We start from the raw sequence: 18,014 nt of genomic DNA, 5'->3' as shown, positions 1-18,014 counted from the left end.
AGGTTTATATTTATCTGTTAACATTTAGACTTATGATCCATTCCCAGATAATTTTGTTGATGATGTGAGGTAACATTTGAGGATTTCTTTTTTGCATGGGGCTATCCAATCGTTGTAGCAACATTTATTGAAAGGATGATCCTTTCCCTATTTAACTGACTTTGATACTTCTGTCAAAAACCAGTTGAGGGCTTCCCTGGTGGCGCAGTGGTTGAGAATCTGCCTGCCAATGCAGGGGACACGGGTTCAAGCCCTGGTCTGGGAAGATCCCACATGCCGCGGAGCGGCTGGGCCCGTGAGCCATGGCCGCTGAGCCTGCGCGTCCGGAGCCTGTGCTCCGCAACGGGAGAGGCCACAACAGTGAGAGGCCCGCGTACTGCAAAAAAAAAAAAAAAAAAAAAAAACCAGTTGACCATAAGATTCCCAGAAGATGGCAGAGTATGTAGCAGCAGGAATCTGTCTCCCCCCCAGACAACAATTGCACTGGCAGAATCTGTCTGTTGTAACTGTTGAGGAGCTCTGGAGTCTGGATCGGGGGGCAGGGTGCCTGGACAAAAATGTGGTTAATTTCAAACAGTTTCAGCTCTGAGCACAGAAGCAGCTACCCACCCCCAGACCCAAAGCAAGCTGCTATGCACTTGTTCCTGGAGCAGCCTGTACACAGCTTGTGGGAGCCAGAGTGGGCAAAACGGACCCTGTGCATCAGGTATTAGGGTTCTGTGCTGGTTGCTGATTGCTGCTTCTGATCAGAGGTGCAGACAAAGAGGCAGAGGCCATGGTGTTGCAGCTTCTTAGTGTTGCAAACCCCTCCCGCTCTGGCAGAAGTCACTTCTAAGGGATTTAAAGGGCTAGTGCCTTTTTTCCTCTTCATTTTCTTTTTGCGTTTTTTTTTTGGCCGTGTGGCATGTGGGATCTTAGTTCCCCAACCAAGGATCAAACCTGTGCCCCCTGCAGTGGGTGGGTGGAGTCTTAACTACTGGACCGCCAGGGAAGTCCCTCTTTTTGTATTTTCAGGAGCCAGATGGAATACTAGGACCTTCTAAAGCAAATGCATATATGGGCGGCAAATGAACTGGGAAAGAGACAGGCTCAGGAAAGACCTGAAAAGACCTTAAGTTTACACCAGGCTGATCCTTGGCATAGACAAAGCCTACAACAATTAAAAATCAAAACAAAACCCAAAAGCACAAACAACAAAAATAGAAATCAACATGTGGAATATCAAACCTAAAATCTTCTGCACAGCAAAGGAAATAATCAACAAAATGAAAAGGCATCCTAAGAAATGGGAGAAAATATTTGCAAAGCATATATTGGATAGGGGACTAATATCCAAAATATATAAAGAACTCATGCAACTCAATAGCAAAAAAAAAAAAGTTTAAAAGATGGGCAGAGGAACTAAATAGACATTTTTCTAGAGAAGACACACAAATGTCCAACAGATACATGAAAAAAGTGCTCAATATCGCTAAACAGGAAAATGCAAATCAAAACCACAATGAGATAACACCTCTCACCTGTTAGAATGACTATCATCAAAAAGACCACAGATGACAAATGTTGATAAAGATGTGGCAAAATGGAACCCTTGTGCACTGTTGGTGGGATTGTAAATTTGTCAGCCACTATGGAAAACAGTGTGGAGGCTCCTTTAAAAATTAAAATCAAACTACCATATCCAGTAATTCACTTCTTGGTATATACCCAAAGAAATGAAAACACTGGGACTTCCCTGATGGTGCAGTGGTTAGGAATCCACCTGCCAGTGCAGGGGACATGGGTTCAATCCCTGGCCCAGGAAGATCCCACATGCCATGGAGCAACTAAGCCCGTGCACCGCAACTGCTGAGCCTGTGTGCCGCAACTACTGAAGCCCATGCACCTAGAGCCCGTGCTCCACAACGAGAGAAGCCACCACAGTGAGAAGCCCATGCACCGCAACAAAGAGTAGCTTCCACTTGCCACAACTAGTGAAAGTCTGTGTGCAGCAACGAAGACCAATTCAGCCAAAAATAAATAAATTAATTAATTAATTTTAAAAAATGAAAACCCCCAAAGAGATAATATGCACTCCCATGTTTATTGCAACATTATTCACAATAGCCAAGGTATGGAAACAACCTAAGTGTTCTCCAGTTGTTGAATGGATAAAGAAGATGTAAGATACCAACATATATGTAAGTAAAATAGAATATTATTCATCTATGAGAAAGGAAGTCTCGCCATTTGCAACGACATGGATGGACCTTGAGGATACTATGCTTAGTGTAGTAAGTCAGAGAAAGACAAGTATTGTGATAATCACTTATATGTGGAATCTAAAACTGAACTCCTAAAACAGTTGAATGTGTGATTACTAGGGGCTGGGGAATGGGGGAATTGGAGAGGTGTTGTTTAAGGGTATACACTTGGAACTAGTAGATAAGTGAGTCCTGGAGATCTAATGTACATTATTGTGATTATAGACAACAACACTGTACTATAAATATCAAATGTGCTGACAGAATAGATCTTAGTTATTACCGCCTCAAAAAGAAATGATAATTGTGTGTTGTAGTAGAGGTATTAGCTAAGGCTATGATGGCAGTCCTATTGCAGTATATAAATGTATCAAATCAACATGTTGTACACCTTGAACTTAGACAATGTTATATGTCACATATGTTTCGATTAAGGAAAAAAGAGCAAACCCTGGGGATTTCCCTGGTGGACCAGTGGTTAAGACTCTGTGCTTCCACTGCAGGGGTCGCAGGTTTGATCCCTGGTCAGAGAACTGAGATCCCACGTGGCACACAGCATGGCCAAAAAAGAAAAAGGAGCAAACCCTGGGAAGAGGGAAAATCTGATTTCCAGAGTTACCACATTATTAATTCACATGTCCAGTTTTCAGCAAAAGCAGAGCAGAAAAGTATGACCCATTCAAAGAAAAAAAAAAAAGAACCAATAAAAAACTCTTCCTGTAAACGACCCGATGGAGGCCCTACTAGACAAAGACTTAAAAATATCCATCTTAAAGATGCTTAACTAACAAGACATGCAGGAAGTGAAGAATGTGTGAACAAATGGAAATATCAATAAAGAGGTAGTAAACCTAAAAAACAAAATGACATTTGGGAGCTGAAAAGTACAGTGACTGAAAGGAAGAGTTCACTAGAGAGATTCAAAGATAGATTTGAGAAGGCAGAAGAATCAGTGAACTTGCTGATAGGATAATGGAAAATAATCAAGTCTGAAGCACAGGAAAAAAAAAAGATTGAAGAAAAGTGAACTTGAGGGACCTGTGGAACACTGTTAAATGCATACATATTGTGAGAGTCTCAGAAAGAGAAGAGATTATTTGAAGAAACATTGGTTGAAAACTTCTCAAATTTCGTGAGACGTGAATATAAACATACAAGAAGCTAAGCAAACTCCAAATAGGATGAATCATAGAGACCTACACCAAGACACGTTATATAATCACACTGTCACAAGACAAAGACCAAAAGAGTCTTGAGAGCTGTAAGAGAGAAGCGACAGACAAGGAATCCTCAATGAGATTTTCAGTAGATTTCTCATCAGAAATTTTGGAGGCCAGAAAGCAGTGGGCCAATATATTCAAAGTGCTAAAAGGAAAACATTCTCAACCAAGAATGCTATATCTGGCAAACTGTCCTTTAAAAGTAAGGGAGAAAGTAAGACATTCCCAGATAAAAGCTGAGGGAGTTTGTTACCACTGGCTCTGCCCTACAAGAAATGCTCAGGACACTAGACAGTAACTCAAGTCCATGTAAAGAAATAAAGATCTCATTGAAGGTAAATACATGGGCAGGTATAAAACCTAGTATTATTGTAACAATGGTTTATAACTGTAGTTTTTGTTTTCTACTTGATTTAAGAGTCTAATATATTTTTTAGAAAAACATCAGTCTAAAAGCTAGTATCACTGTAACTTTGTAACTCTACATTTTGTTCTCTGTAATAATTTAAGAGACTAAAAATCGTTTGAAACAATTATTTATGTTTTTGGACATGGTGCGTAACAATGTAATTTTGTGACAACAACAATAAAAGAACAGGGTGGATATGGAGCCTTTAAAGGAACAGAATTTTAGTATGTTACTGAAGTTAAGCTGGTGTAAATTCACATGAGTGTTACAACTTTGAGATGTTCAATGTGATCCCCATGGTAACTACAAAGAAAATACCTAAAGAATATACATGAAAGCAAATGAGAGGGGAATTGAAATGTTTCACTGCAAAAAATCAAGTAAAAAGAAGACAGTAATGCAAAAAAAAGATGGACAAAAAAGCTATATAAATGACAAAATGACGGAAGTCTTTCCTTATCACTAATTAAAAGTAAATAGATTAAACTCTTCCATCAGAAGTCAGAAGTTGCCAGATTTAAAAAATAATCCAGCTATATCTTGTCTACAAGAGATTCAGTTTAGATCCAAAGACACAACCAGGTTAACAGATAAATGGGTAAACAGAATGTATATGCATACAATGGAATATTATTTAACCTTTATAAGGAGGGGGATTTGGACCAATGCTACAACATGAACCTTGAGGACATTATGCTAAGTGAAATAAGCTGGTCAGAAAAAGACAAATACTGATTGATTTCACTTGTATGAAGTATTGATACTGAGAGCAGTCAAATCCATAGAGACAAAGTAATAGAATGGTGGTTGCCAGGGGGTGGGAGGGAGGAGGAATGGGGAGTTATTGTGTAATGAGGGCAGAGTTAACTGTTTTGAACGGTGAAACGAGTTCTGGAGATGGGTGGTGGTGATGGTTTCACAATAATGTAAATGTACGTAATACTACTGAATTGCACACTTAAAACTGGCTAAGATAGTAAATTTTATGTGTGTTTTGCCACAATATAAAAAAATGGAAAAAATCAATCATTTATGTGAGGGTCTGTTTCTGAATCCTCTGTTCTGTTTGTCTATTTTGATGCAAATATTATGTTGCCTTCTTTACTGAGCTTTGTAATAGGCTTGAAAGCAAGAAGTGTTAGTCCTGCAGCCTTGTTCTTTTCTGAAGTTGTTTGGCTCCTCTAGGTCCTTTGCATTTGCTTATAAATTTTGGAATCAGCTTTTCAGCTTCAACAAAAAGGCCTTTGTGTGTTATGATTGGGGTTACAATAAATCTGTAAATCAGTTTGAGGGAGAATTGAGATTATAACAATACTGAATTTTCAAATGCACGATCATGGGATATCTCCCCATTTATTTGATTCTTATATAATTCTCTCAGCAGCATTTTGTGTGTCGTGGTCAGTGTATAGACCTTGGACATTTTGTTTTCCTTTTTTTTTTTGGCTGCATTGGGTCTTCGTTGCTGTGTGCAGGCTTTCTCTAGTTGCAGTGAGCAGGGGCTACTCTTCGTTGCAGTGCGTAGGCTTCTCGTTGTGGTGGTTTCACTTGTTGCAGAGCATAGGCTTCAGTAGTTGCCGCATGCTGGCTCAGTAGTTGCGGCATGCAGGCCCTAGAGCACGTGGGCTTCAGTAGTTGCAGTGCGTGGGTTTCAGTAGTTGTGGCACTTGGGCTCTAGAGCGCAGGCTCAGTAGTTGTGGCGCACAGGCTTAGTTGCTCCGCGGCATGTGGGATCTTCCCGGACCAGGGATCAAACCCATATCCCCTGCATTGGCAGGCAGATTCTTAACCACTGCGCCTCCAGGGAAGTCCCAACCTTGGACAAATTTTGACAAAAGTTTCTGATGGTTTCTCAACTGATAATGTTTTTTTGATGGTTTGTAAAATGTATTCATAAGTATTTAAAGTTCTTTGACATTATTGTAAATGGTATTTTTTAAAATTCCGATTTCTGATTGTTCGCTGTTTGTATATAGAAATACAGTTGATTTTTTACACATTTTTACAGTGGTATGGAAGTTCACTTTTTTCTGTATCTACTTGTTTCTATTTCTGAAATTTTTCTTCATAATCTATATTTTATTTCATTAATAAAAGAAATTCACACTTGTTTAAAGGAGATTTAGGAACTAAACAAGATGAAAGAAAAATGTCACCCATTGTGTCATAGTTTTTGTTGTTGAAAATCAATTTTAGTTGAACTTCAGATGCGGGCGTTTTCGTGGGGATTTCTTAATTCAACCTCAGGGTTATACCCATTAAATTTAATATGTATGTAATATGATAACATTTCATGATGACATTATTTGCTTTAAAAAAACTTTAGTTTGAGATAATTGCAGATTCACATGCAGTTGTAAGAAATAATTCAGAGATCAGTTATACCCTTCACCCAATCAGTTTCCCCCAATGCATAGCTTTATGGAATACGTCTTGCATAACCACAGAATGTTATCACAACCAGGAAATTGACATCAACCTTATTCAGATTTTGCCAGTTGTACGTTTACTGATTGTGTATGTACTTATGTAATTTTGTCATATATATAGATTCATGTGACAAGCACCACAATCATGGTACAGAACAGTTACATCACAAGAATCCCTCATGCGTTCCTTTTATAGATATAGCCCCTTCTTGCCCTCTCCTCCCCAGCTTCTGGAAACCACTAGTCTGTTCTCCATTTTTATAATTTTGTTATTTCAAAAATGTTATATTAATGGAACCATACAGTATATAAACTTTGGGATTGGCATTTTTTTACTCAGCATAATTCTCCTGTAAGTTGCTGTATATCAGTGGTTTGTTCTTTTTTATTGTTCGGTAGTTTTCCATGTTACGGGTTAACACAATTTGTTGACTATTCTGACGTTGAAGTACATCTTGGTGGTTTCCAGTTTTGAGGCTCTTACGAATAAAACTTCTGTGTACATTTGTGTACAAGCTTTGTGTGAACATATTTTCTCTTCTCTGGGATAAATGCCCAGGAGTGCAGTTGTTGGGTCCTGAGGTAGTTCTGTGTTTAATTATTTTCAAAGTGTTGGCTGTACCGTTTTACGTTCCCAATAGCAGTGTATGTGATCCAGTTTCTGTGCCTTTTTTGCCAGGATTTGGTGTTGTCACTGGTTTTGTTTTAAAAAAAAAACTTTAAAAAATTTTGGCCATTCTGTTAGATGTGGAGTGTTACCTCATTGTGGTTTTAATTTGCATTTCCCTGATGCCCGTTGATGTTGAACATTTTTTCATGTGTTTAGTTGTTCCCTTAATGTAGCCTCTTCAGTGAGTACAGTTGGTTTTTTATATTGACCTTGTATGCTGCAGCCTTCTTAAGCTCATCTATTAGCTCTTGCAACTTTTTTGATCGATCCCAGAGGGTTGAGTACATAGACAGTCACATGGTTGGTGATGAGGGCAGTTTCATGTCTTCCTTTCCAGCCTGGTTTCCCTTTCTTTTCTTTGTTTAATTCAATGGCTAACATCTCTAGTATGTTGAATAGGAGTGGTCAGAGCCAACTTCCTTGCCTTGTGCCTGATTTTAGGGAGAAAACGTCGTCTTTTACCATTAAGTATGAGTTAGCTGTACATTTTTTTGGAGTGCCCTGTACGAGGTTAAGGAAGTTTCCCTTTATTTCTGGTTTGTCGTGTGTTTTCATCATAAATTGTATCAAATTGTGTCCAGTGTTTTTTTGCATCTGTGAAGATGATTATGGTTTTTTTTACTGTTTATTCTGTTGACCTAGTAAATTACATTGACTGGGTTTTGAACACTGAACGACACATTCCCAGGATAGTTCCCCTTGGTTGTGATATATTATCCTTTTTTGTATTGTTGGATTCACTCTGGAGGATGTTAAGGGGACATGACAGCTAAATACAGTTGGGATCCTGGATTGGATCCCAGGAAAGAAATAGGGTATTAATGGACAAACTGATGAAATTCAAATTAATTCTGTAGTAATATTGTATGAATGTCCATTTCTTAATTTTGATAGTTTCCCCACGGTTCTATTAGCTTCTGTTAGGAGAAGCTGGATGAAGAGTATACGGGAACCCTCTACTATTTTTGTGACTTTTCTTTAAATCTAAAATTATGTGAAAATAAAAGTTTAAAATAAAAATGAAAAAGTGATTTCTTATGGGCAGCGTAGTTGAATATTTTTTTAATCCAATTTGACAGTCTTTTTTCTTTTTTTAATAAATTTAATTTTTTTATTTTTGGCCGCATTGGGTCTTCGTTGCTGGGTGCGGGCTTTCTCTAGTTGCAGTGAGCAGGGGCTACTCTTCGTTGTGGTGCACGGGCTTCTCATTGCGGTGGCTTCTCTTGTTGTGGAGCATGGGCTCTAGGCACGTGCGCTTCAGTAGTTGTGGCACGTGGGCTCAGTAGTTCTGGCTCATGGGCTGTAGAGCGCAGGCTCAGTAGTTGTAGCACACGGGCTTCGTTGCTCCACAGCATGTAGGATATTCCCGGACCAGGGCTCGAACCCGTGTCCCCTACATTGGCAGGTAGATTCTTAACCACTGTGCCATCAGGGAAGCCCTCCTTTTTTTAATTTATTTTTTATTGCGGTAACGTTGGTCTGTAACATTGTAAGTTTCCTGTGTACAACACTATATTCCTATTTCTGTGTATATTATGCCATTCCACCAAAACTTCAGTTTCCATCTATCACCATACACTTGATCTCCTTTACCCATTTCACCCTCCCCCATTCTGTGCCTTTTAATTGGTTTTTGATATATGATTATTTTAATGTAATTATTGATATATATATAGTTGGGTTTAACGTTAGCATCTAGCTGTTTATTTGTCCCATATTATCTTTGATCTTTTTCCCTCTTTTCCTGCTCTTTTTGCATTAATGGAGTATTTTTTATGATTCCATTTTATCTTTTTGGTTGGTTTATTAGTTATGCCTCTTGTGTTTTATAAGTGGTTGCTTTAGAATTTATAGTATGTAAACATATACTATGTATCAAAATCTGCTTTCGGCTAATATTATACCACTTCATGTATGGTGTAAGAACCTTACATTTCTGCTTTCCCAGCCCATGTTCTGTTTCATACATTTTATTTCTACATTCTTTATAAACCCTACAATACTTTATTTCCTTCCTTCCTTCCTTCCTTCCTTCCTGTCATAAAATGTACATGGAATAAAATTTACCATTTTATGTATTGACTTCCTCTTGGTACCATCATTCTTCTGTGGGAGGGACTTCTTTTCAGTTTTCTTGTGGTGCAGCTTTGCAGGGGTAAGTATCTACAGCTTTTATGTATCTGGAAAGTCTGTTTCATCAGAAAAGATTACTGTGTTGACAATATTTTTCTTTTAGCGGTCTCTTCTGTTTTAGCATTGTTTCTGATGAGATGTCTGCTACCATATTATTTTCATTTTTTTTCATGTGTGTTTCTTCGTATCTGGCTGCTTTTAAGTGGTTTTAGAGAAACTGCTATTAGTGTAGTTTTCTTCACATTTTTCTCAGGGTCCTTTGAACTTCTTGGATCTGTGTGTTTATCAACTTTGGTAAATTTTGGTCATTATTTCTTTAAACATTGTTTTTTCACCAACCATACCACATTCCCACACTCCTTCCTCCCTGCTCTCCTTTGGAGATTTTTTATATATATATAAAGCATACGTATCTATAAAAAAGATATACATATATAAAGATATAGATATATATATTTGCTTGAGGTTGTCCCACGACTCACTGACGCTCTGTTGTTGTTTTTTTGTCTATTTTATTTTGTATAGCTTTTATTATTATGTCTCATGTTCACTAATCTTCTTTTCCCCCCGGTATTTGGTCGGCTGTTAATCTGATCCAGTGTTTTTCATCTTAAACATTGTTTCATCTCTGGAAATTTGATTTGTGTCTTTTTATTTTTCCATGTCTCTCCTTAATATGCTCATATTTTCTTCTGTGTTTTTGAGCATTTGGTTTTAATAACTCTTTTTTTAAAATAAATTTATTTTTGTCTGCGTTGGGTCTTCGTTGCTGCGCGTGGGCTTTCTCTAGTTGCAGCGAGTGGGGGCTACTCTTCGTTTTGGTGCACAGGCTTCTCATTGCAGTGGCTTCTCTTGCTGTGGAGCACGGGCTGTAGGCACGCGGGCTTCGGTAGTTGTGGCACGCAGGCTCAGTAGTTGTGGTGCACGGGCTTAGTTGCTCTGCGGCATGTGGGATCTACCTGGACCGGGGCACGAACCCATGTCCCCTGCATTGGCAGGCGGACTCTCAACCACTGCGCCACCTGTAATAACTCATGTGATACCCTTGTCCACTGGCACCTTTGTTACTTCTAGGTCATGTTCAGTTGATTGATTTTCTTTTCGTTATCACTCATATTTTCCTGCTTCTTCATGTGCCTGGTGGTTTTCTCTTGGATGCCAGTCATTGTGGAGTTTACATTCTTGGTGCTCTGTGTGTGTGTGTGTGTGTGTGGGTGGGTGGGTGGGTGGGTGTGTGTGGGTGTGGGTGTGTGGGTGTGGGTGTGTGTGTGTAGTATGGTCTTAAGCTTTGTTCCAGGGCTCGATTAAGTTACTTGGAATAGTTTGACCCATTCGAGACTTGCCTTTAAGTGTCGTTAGAAGGAGCAGAGGAAGCCTGTAGGGCACTGTTTTCAACTTTTTTTTACTGCTCTCTCTTCCCCCAGAGCCTTTTTAGACATCTTTTTACCCTAATCACATCCGTCTGTGAAATTTTAATGCCACAACTATATTATTATCTGTTTATGTATTATACATGTTGCTGTGCTTTATACATAAAAAAATATTTTTTTGCTCCCCTTCCTCCAGAACCGTTTTCACCCCCTTGGGGGTGATGTTGCCCTGTTGAGAATGCATGGTCTCGGACTGATTCTTTGCTACTAGTAACACATGACTCTTCCTCCTTGTATCTAATATCCTGTATTCTAAGGCAGCGAGATAAATCCAGTCCCTGTATCTCCGTCTTGCGGGAAGGAAGTCTTCCCAGATCCTGGCAGTTTCTTCAGAGTTGAACATACCCTACCATACAGCCCAGCCACTGCGCTCCAAAGTGAAATGAAAACATGTAGTTGCACCAAAACTTGAATATGAATGTTCACAGGATCTTTATTTCTAAGGGCCAAAAACTGGGAACCAACCAAATGTCCTTCAAGGGGTGAATAGATAAACAATTTTATACCCATACAGTAGGTAGTGAACAATAAAAAGGAATGAAGTATTTATACTTGCAACAATATGGATGAACTTCAAAATCATTAGGCCAAATTAGGCCAGATCAAAAAAAAACACCTTGTGATTCCATTTATATAAAAACTCAAAAAATGCAAACCAATCTGTAGCTGAAAAGATTAGTGGTTGCCTAGAGATGGAGGTGAAGGGAAGGATTGATCACAGAGGGACATGAGGAAATTTCGGTGGAAAAGGAAATGCTTTTGTTGATTGTGCGAATGGTTTCATGGGTGAACAGATGTCAGAACTCAAAAAATTATTCTAAATATGTGCAGTTTATTGTGTGCCAATTACATATGTCAGTAGAATTGTAAAAGTAAAAAGTGAGGGGTTTGGGGCTTCCCTGGTGGCACAGTGGTTGAGAGTCTGCCTGCCGATGCAGGGGACACGGGTTCGTGCCCTGGTCTGGGAAGATCCCACATGCCGCGGAGCGGCTGGGCCTGTGAGCCATGGCCGCTGGGCCTGCGCGTCCGGAGCCTGTGCTCCGCAACGGGAGAGGCCACATCAGTGAAAGGCCCGCGTACCGCAAAAAAAAAAAAAAAAAAAAAAACCAAGGGTTTGGACTCCATTTGGGGAACCTGTATTTCTCATTAGTGACCCATATGTATAAAAATCTATAAGCGTGGTTATGGTTGCTTTTATGGTTTATGATAGTGATGAAGTTATAATAGTGATGAAGCTTAACTTGTTGGCAGCTGATGAAAACACTTTTACCTGATTCTTATAAAAGTGTTGCTGCAGACCTAACACAGTGATGGTTGAGTTTTGCTGTGATGATTGTGTGTGTTGGTGGTAAACAGACTGACCTGTTCTCAAGAACCCGTGGACTCTGGGGAAAGGGTGTGGTTCTGAACACTGGTGGAGCTGGGTCCAGAAGCTGCCTGGAGTCTGGCTATGTAGCCAAACGTTTTAGGGCAGTGCTGGCAGCTGCGTGTTTATTGTCTAATTTTCTAGAAGGTACAGTTGATAAAACAAAAATTCAAGTTTAGTAATAAATGCCTGCAGAAAAGTTTAGGTCTCATAAATGAGTTTCTGCAGTTTTACGCAATGAATACACCCAGATCAAGAAACAGAACATTACCTGGTAGTGGTAATTTTCTGAAATGCAGTTCTTTCTGGGCGAATAAGGTAAAATTGAACGCATGCTGAATAACCATGGCTAGACAATTTCCAGGTCTGAAGTTTCTGATGCTGGGATTGTATAACATACAACAGTTATTCTGTTTACTTCTATTTGTGTAAACATAGGTTATATTTTGTTTAATCAAAATATTTCCTCTTGGCAGTGGACTCTCAAAAAATTGACCGAGAGGGAAAAATCCCAAATGAAACTTTAGAGAAACTGAAGAGCCTGGGGCTTTTTGGGATGCAAGTCCCAGAAGAATACGGTAAGTAAAGGAAACCACCACCCAACCAGTTTGGCTTTTAAGAAAACCCTCCGTATTTGTCCAAAAAAGGGTTCTGTTCCAGAAAGGTGGCCTTTGAAAATGCACGAAGTCCAAGGTCAGGCTGTAAAACGTCCCTTTGTGGGTTAAATCCAGGGTGGCTGGCTGGTGAGTGTGTGGCCCAAGAGGCTTTTCAGCAGGAAGAGCTATCCAGTTCCCTGCCTTCCTCCTCAGAGGTGGGGAGGGACCCTGCAGGATGTCTGTGCTCTCTGGGTCCCTTGGGTGGGGGAGGAGGGGTGGGTATCACCTCCGGCCAGCTCGGGCCGGTGCAGCGTGGTCTCCACTGTGAAGCCCTGTGGTCTCTCTGGCAGAGGAGCTGCCCCAGGCCCGCAAATGCTTTTGTGTGTAGGGAAGGCCACGCGCTGCGCGCCCAGGGGCCAGGGCCCAGCGGCCGAAGGAGTCGGTGTACGGCTGTGGGGCGCGGGCCGCCTCGGGGAGGTGGAGCCCTGGTCTTGGGAGCTTGCGAGCAGGCCCGTTGTCCTCTGGGCCGTGCTCGTTGCTGTTGGAGGTTTACAGTGGAAGGCCCTGCCTTCCCCCCAGGATCCCCGCCCGGTGGCTGTGCCCTGTTAGACTGAGCCCGTCGTGCAGCTTGTGTGTCTCCTGCCTGATATAGGGGTGGTCCTCTCAGTTCTGTGGGAGCGAGGGGACAGGCACGGAGTGTGTGAGGGAGGAGCAGGGACAAAACACAGTCCCTTGCGAGCACTGGCACGGACGCACGTCCCTGTATTTTCACTCTCGGGATCTTTTGACGAAGACGTGTGGCCTTCATCCCGCACCCCCTGCTCTCTGAGCCCTCCCGCCGAGCCCAGGCTGAGGCGGCTTCCGGCTTCATGAGCACAGGGTCAGTGGTTTGGACCCGAGAGCTGTAGGTGGTGTGTGACACCCAGGTACGTTCTCCCAGCCAGGTCGTGGGTTAGGCCTGCATGGCGAGGCCCGGACGCGGGAGCTGTCCTTGACGTTCTGCCTCTGCCGGGTTTATCTCAGTGAGACCTGTGCCCCCCGCACACCCCACCCCACAGCCAAGGGTGGGGGCCCTCGCTGCCTGTGCAGGAAGTCCCACTGGGACCTATCCTGCAGCTGCTGCAGTCTGAGACAAAATGTGAAAATATAGAACAAACGAGTTTGATGCCTGATTTCCTTGATTGAGAGGCATATTTTAATCAGGTTAAATCTTCGTTTATATGTGTGTCTGTCGCAGTGTATTAAGCTGTTAAAGGACGTCTCCTACTCGTCATCCTATGAAATCCCTGTCACCGCGTTTCCAAATGTGTGGAAGGAGTTCCAGTCTGTGCAGAAAACATGAAATAATTGCTGTTGCTGCTCCCTCTGGTGGCGGGATGCAGCACAGGCCTCTGGGGGGAGCTACACCTGCAGCCTCTGGGGACCGGGGACTGAGCTCTCCCCACACCTGGAGACCTGTCGGTGTCACTTGTCGGTAACTCACAGGCCCCGGGGAACTGTCTGCCGTAAGGTGGGGGCCACGTCGAATATTAGAATAGAGACCAGGTGGGGCTGAGCCACAGAGTGGCAGTTGGTGTCATGAGCTGAGAAAAATAAGTGTTTGGAGAAAACAGAGAGTGGAGGAAAGCTGGCAGACAGCCAGGTTGGTGATTATGTTTCCCCTTCAGAAGCGTTAAGAAACGGCTTCTTGACTGAGGAGAAGCAGCAGTTTTCCTCCAGACAATTTTTGTGTGAAATTGGAATATGTCTTTTTGCATCTCTCTGTGTTTTATGCCAGCTCGTGTGTGGTGTGTGTGTGTGTGTGTGTATGTGATTGCACAAATCCATCCCTTATTCCTGTTTTATATCCCCTTCTTGGGTGTGAAAATGCTCTTTCATGAGATGACAGTGGTCACATTTGGGACTATTTCATTGTCTTTCCTTTTTTTAAATCCTTCCTGGGGAGATTAAGGCGACAGCAACCTTATGTTCATGGCCAAAACATTTTCGGGAATTGTTCCCAGTCCTGGAGTGTTCTGAAGGCTGGTTGGAAACCGCCATCCTGGAAAAGAGGCCTTTCCACCGGCAGCCTGGTTTCCACCCCCAGTTCCCTGGGTACCCCCCGGGTCTTTCTGGCCCCTCAGCCCCTCCCCCCCGTCAAGCAGTCTCCACCCACCTGTCATCTGTCCCCATTGATTGTCCTCCCCCCATGATTTTTCTGATACTTTCGTGGGGAAAAAAATACACAGCTTTTTTTTTTTTTAACAAGCAACACTGACTTCAGTATGTGAAACAAGTAGGAGCACAAGCGTTTTGATTGAAAGCGGCATGGTGATGGGTGCCGCAGGGCCCTGGCCTTCCCTGGGTCCCCGCTGAGCGCAGGGGACGCTGCGCACCCCTGCAGGGACTCGGCCCTCCCCTTGTGTGGAAGGCGCCCCCTGCAGTTGGGCCGCACGTGACCTTAGGCCTCGGGTAGTCATTTGTAAGGTGCACACAAGGCCACCCCACCACTGCCGGAAGTTGAAGATAAAATGCAGAATACCCAAGTTCAGCGGAGCCTGCGTTTTTAGTGTTTTCTCTTTTTGCTCCTAGAACACTGACTCCTTCCGAGGGTGACTTTGCCCCCCGACCCTGGGTGGGCATTTGGCAATATCTAGAGACATTTATGTTGTCAGAACTGTGGAGGAGGGGGAACTTCTAGTGGGCAGAGGTCAAGGATGCCACCCCACGTCCTACAGCACACGGGGCACCCCTGCGACAGAAGGACCCAACCCCGGATTCCAGTATCCCAGGCAGAGAGACCTTTCCTGGAGGCCACGAGATGCTGGGGGTGGGTTTCAGAATGGGGTTCATGTTTGTGAAGCCCAAGATCTGTGATAGGAAGTATTCACAGCATTTCAAGTAACTTTGTGTGTTTAGGTGTTCATATGTTTTTGTATTAAATATTACATTTTTATATTAAAATATACACCTGTATACGCTTACATGCCTAGAAGAAGTCTGAGAGGATGTGCACAAAAGTGCTCTTTCTGAGTGACAAGTTCATGGGTAGTTTCTGTTTCCTTTGTACCATTCTGTGTTGTGATTTTTAAAAATTGGGGAGCTGACTTTATGAAGCCACTTGCCTTTCCTGGGAGGAATTTGGGGCTGGAGCGTAAGTGAAGCTGGCCTGTTTCTGCCCTAGGTGGCCTGGGCCTCTCCAACACCATGTACGCGCGGCTGGGGGAGATCATCAGCCTGGATTGCTCCATCGCCGTGACGCTGGCAGCACACCAGGCCATCGGCCTCAAGGTCAGGGGTCTGGGTTTCCGCAGTGGCGAGGGGGCAGCCGGCTCAGCATCTCGGAGGAAGGCCCGCTGTCCTGCAGCCTCACTGTCCTGCAGCCTCGCTGTACCGTGCTCAGTGCCCTTCGGTGGCCCTGTCCTTCCTTTTGAAACCTCCTCCTGCCCCATCGCCTCTGACCCATCCTTCCAGGCCCAGGCCAGATGCCACTGCCTCCATGGAGCCTGCCTTCACCACAGGCTGGAGGTGACCCCACCTCTTGATTGGCTCCCTCGGGGCCTGAGCGTGTCCCCCCTGCTTTTGGCACCTGTCATCCTACTCCGCTGCTTGGAGTCTTTCAGGGCAGGTCCAGGGGCCCACAGCTCATTCCTTGGGTGGTTCTTGTTCAGTGTAGAAACCGAGGGGGCTGAGTGCACAGCAAGCTTGGTGCCCGGGCGTGGCGCTGCCCAAGCACCAGCTGTGGCTCCAGCCACCCGGCTCTGGCCACCCTGCTGGGAAGTGGAGGAATTGCCGGAAAGACTGAGGCCCTTCCTGGAGCTGTGCCAGGCCACCCTGGACTGTGTGCTTGGGGGTCTCCCTGGCAGCCCAGCTCCCCAGACCCTCCAACAGCTCCCCATTTTTTACTGCGGCTGCCAGCTCTTGCGTGAAGGAAGCGTGTTCCAGAGGGGCTGTGTTCTGCAAGCACGTTTCACACACTTCTCTCTTGCCACCGCTGAAAGCAGCCCGTGTGTGTTGCCAGGGCATCATCTTGGCCGGCAGCGAGGAGCAGAAGGCCAGGTACCTGCCCAAGCTGGCTTCCGGGGAGCACGTGGCCGCCTTCTGCCTGACGGAGCCAGCCAGGTCAGCCCTGCGCGTCACTCACAGCTTCAGGGTCCAGGGGCTTTTCTTTTTACTGAAGCGGGGTGGCTGGCTTCTTCCCTCCCTGAAGACTTCCCGGGAGTTGAGTCCACAGCTTTTCTCACCCATTCTCTTCATGCTCTCTTATCTCTACCTTACTTCTCTTTCCTGGTGACCTTTACAAATGACATAACATGGCTGACAGCACCTGTAATTTCTTTGTGCTTTGCAACCCTCCTTATATACAGTAATGCATTCAGGCTTCACAGCGACTTTCAGAGTATAAAGGGCGGGTGGTATTGTGCCCACTTTACAGGCTGTGAACTGAGGTTCAGTGAGATGGGGTGATGAGCCCCGAGTCTCATAGCCGCCATCAGGGCAAGTCCGTTATCCAGCCCCTTTCCATCCTGCTTCCCCACCTGGGGACCTGGGTCCCCTGCGCTCGCCTCGCGGGAGCTTAGAGCCCACGTGAGCCGGCATTTCCGTGTTTAGACCTCCCAAACGTCGTCGCTGCCGCCTTCTCACCCGATGTGACAGAGCGGGGTTGGCCAAACCCACCTCGCCACCTGTTTTCATAGATGAAGTTTTACTGGAACATGCCCGTCTGTCTACAGATTGTCTGTGGCTGCAAAGCTGAATATGTCTATTAGCTGGCCCTTTGTTTTCCGTGGGGTCTTGTCTCCAGCATTACCCCTCAACAGCGTATTTCTTTCGCCGCAGTGGGAGCGATGCTGCCTCCATCCGGACCAGGGCCACGTTAAGTGAAGATAAGAAACACTACGTCCTCAATGGCTCCAAGGTACAGCTGCGTGGCCTCCGTGGCCGCGTCAGGGTCTCCATCCTGACCTTCACCACCACGCACTGACCACTTCCCATGCTCCAGGGATCATAAAGGGCAGGCACATCACCCCCTTAACCGTCATCCTCGGGTGATGTGCCTCCTTTTTGGAAGAAGAAACGGTGGCTCAGAGAGGTTACATGACCCGCCACCATACCGTCCGCTTAGTGGCCGGATGGGAACCAAGGTGTCCTGGCTCCTGAGCCCGCAGGCCTCCGTAGTGCTGCCCACCTCCCTGAGCTGCTCTCGTGTGTCCATTCTTTTAACTTTTTATTACACGGATTTTGAAACACAAAAGTTTAGTGTCGTGAACGTCCACCCCCGTCTCCCGGCTTCAGTGCTTCCTCCGTCACGCTGCAGTCCTGGATGGCAGCCGTGACAAGCTCAGTGCATCTCTGCAGGACGGGCCTGAGAAAGTCACGGCGTACACTTAAACCTTGATCATTTCTTACTATCTGCTTAACGTTCAAACTTCCCTGATTGTCTCATACTTATTTTTTACAAACAAGTTGCTTGAATTAAGATCCAAATAAGTTCTACATGGAGCAGTTTGTTGAGAAGTCTGTTCCCCCTCCCCCTCCC

At 44.2% G+C, this 18,014-nt stretch overlaps 1 protein-coding gene across 4 annotated transcripts in view; it reads left to right on the top strand.

The window, feature by feature from the left end:
- The window catches only part of ACAD9 (acyl-CoA dehydrogenase family member 9), a 64,370-nt gene that overhangs the window by 21,137 nt on the left and 25,219 nt on the right, over positions 1-18,014 (top strand). For all 4 annotated transcript variants that reach the window (XM_027093678.1, XM_027093679.1, XM_027093681.1 and 1 more), the window contains exons 3-6: positions 12,377-12,478; positions 15,660-15,766; positions 16,497-16,597; positions 17,315-17,393. In XM_027093678.1, the coding sequence (XP_026949479.1) occupies positions 12,377-12,478; positions 15,660-15,766; positions 16,497-16,597; positions 17,315-17,393 (389 nt within the window). The remainder of the gene's footprint in view (positions 1-12,376; positions 12,479-15,659; positions 15,767-16,496; positions 16,598-17,314; positions 17,394-18,014) is intronic.

The sequence above is a fragment of the Aethalodelphis obliquidens genome, unplaced genomic scaffold, assembly GCF_003676395.1.
Source record: "Aethalodelphis obliquidens isolate GAN/ISIS:26980383/991018 unplaced genomic scaffold, ASM367639v1 scaffold86, whole genome shotgun sequence".
Lineage (NCBI taxonomy): Eukaryota > Metazoa > Chordata > Mammalia > Artiodactyla > Delphinidae > Aethalodelphis > Aethalodelphis obliquidens.
Note: the sequence above shows the minus strand (reverse complement) of the source record. Positions and strands in the feature narration are given on the sequence as shown.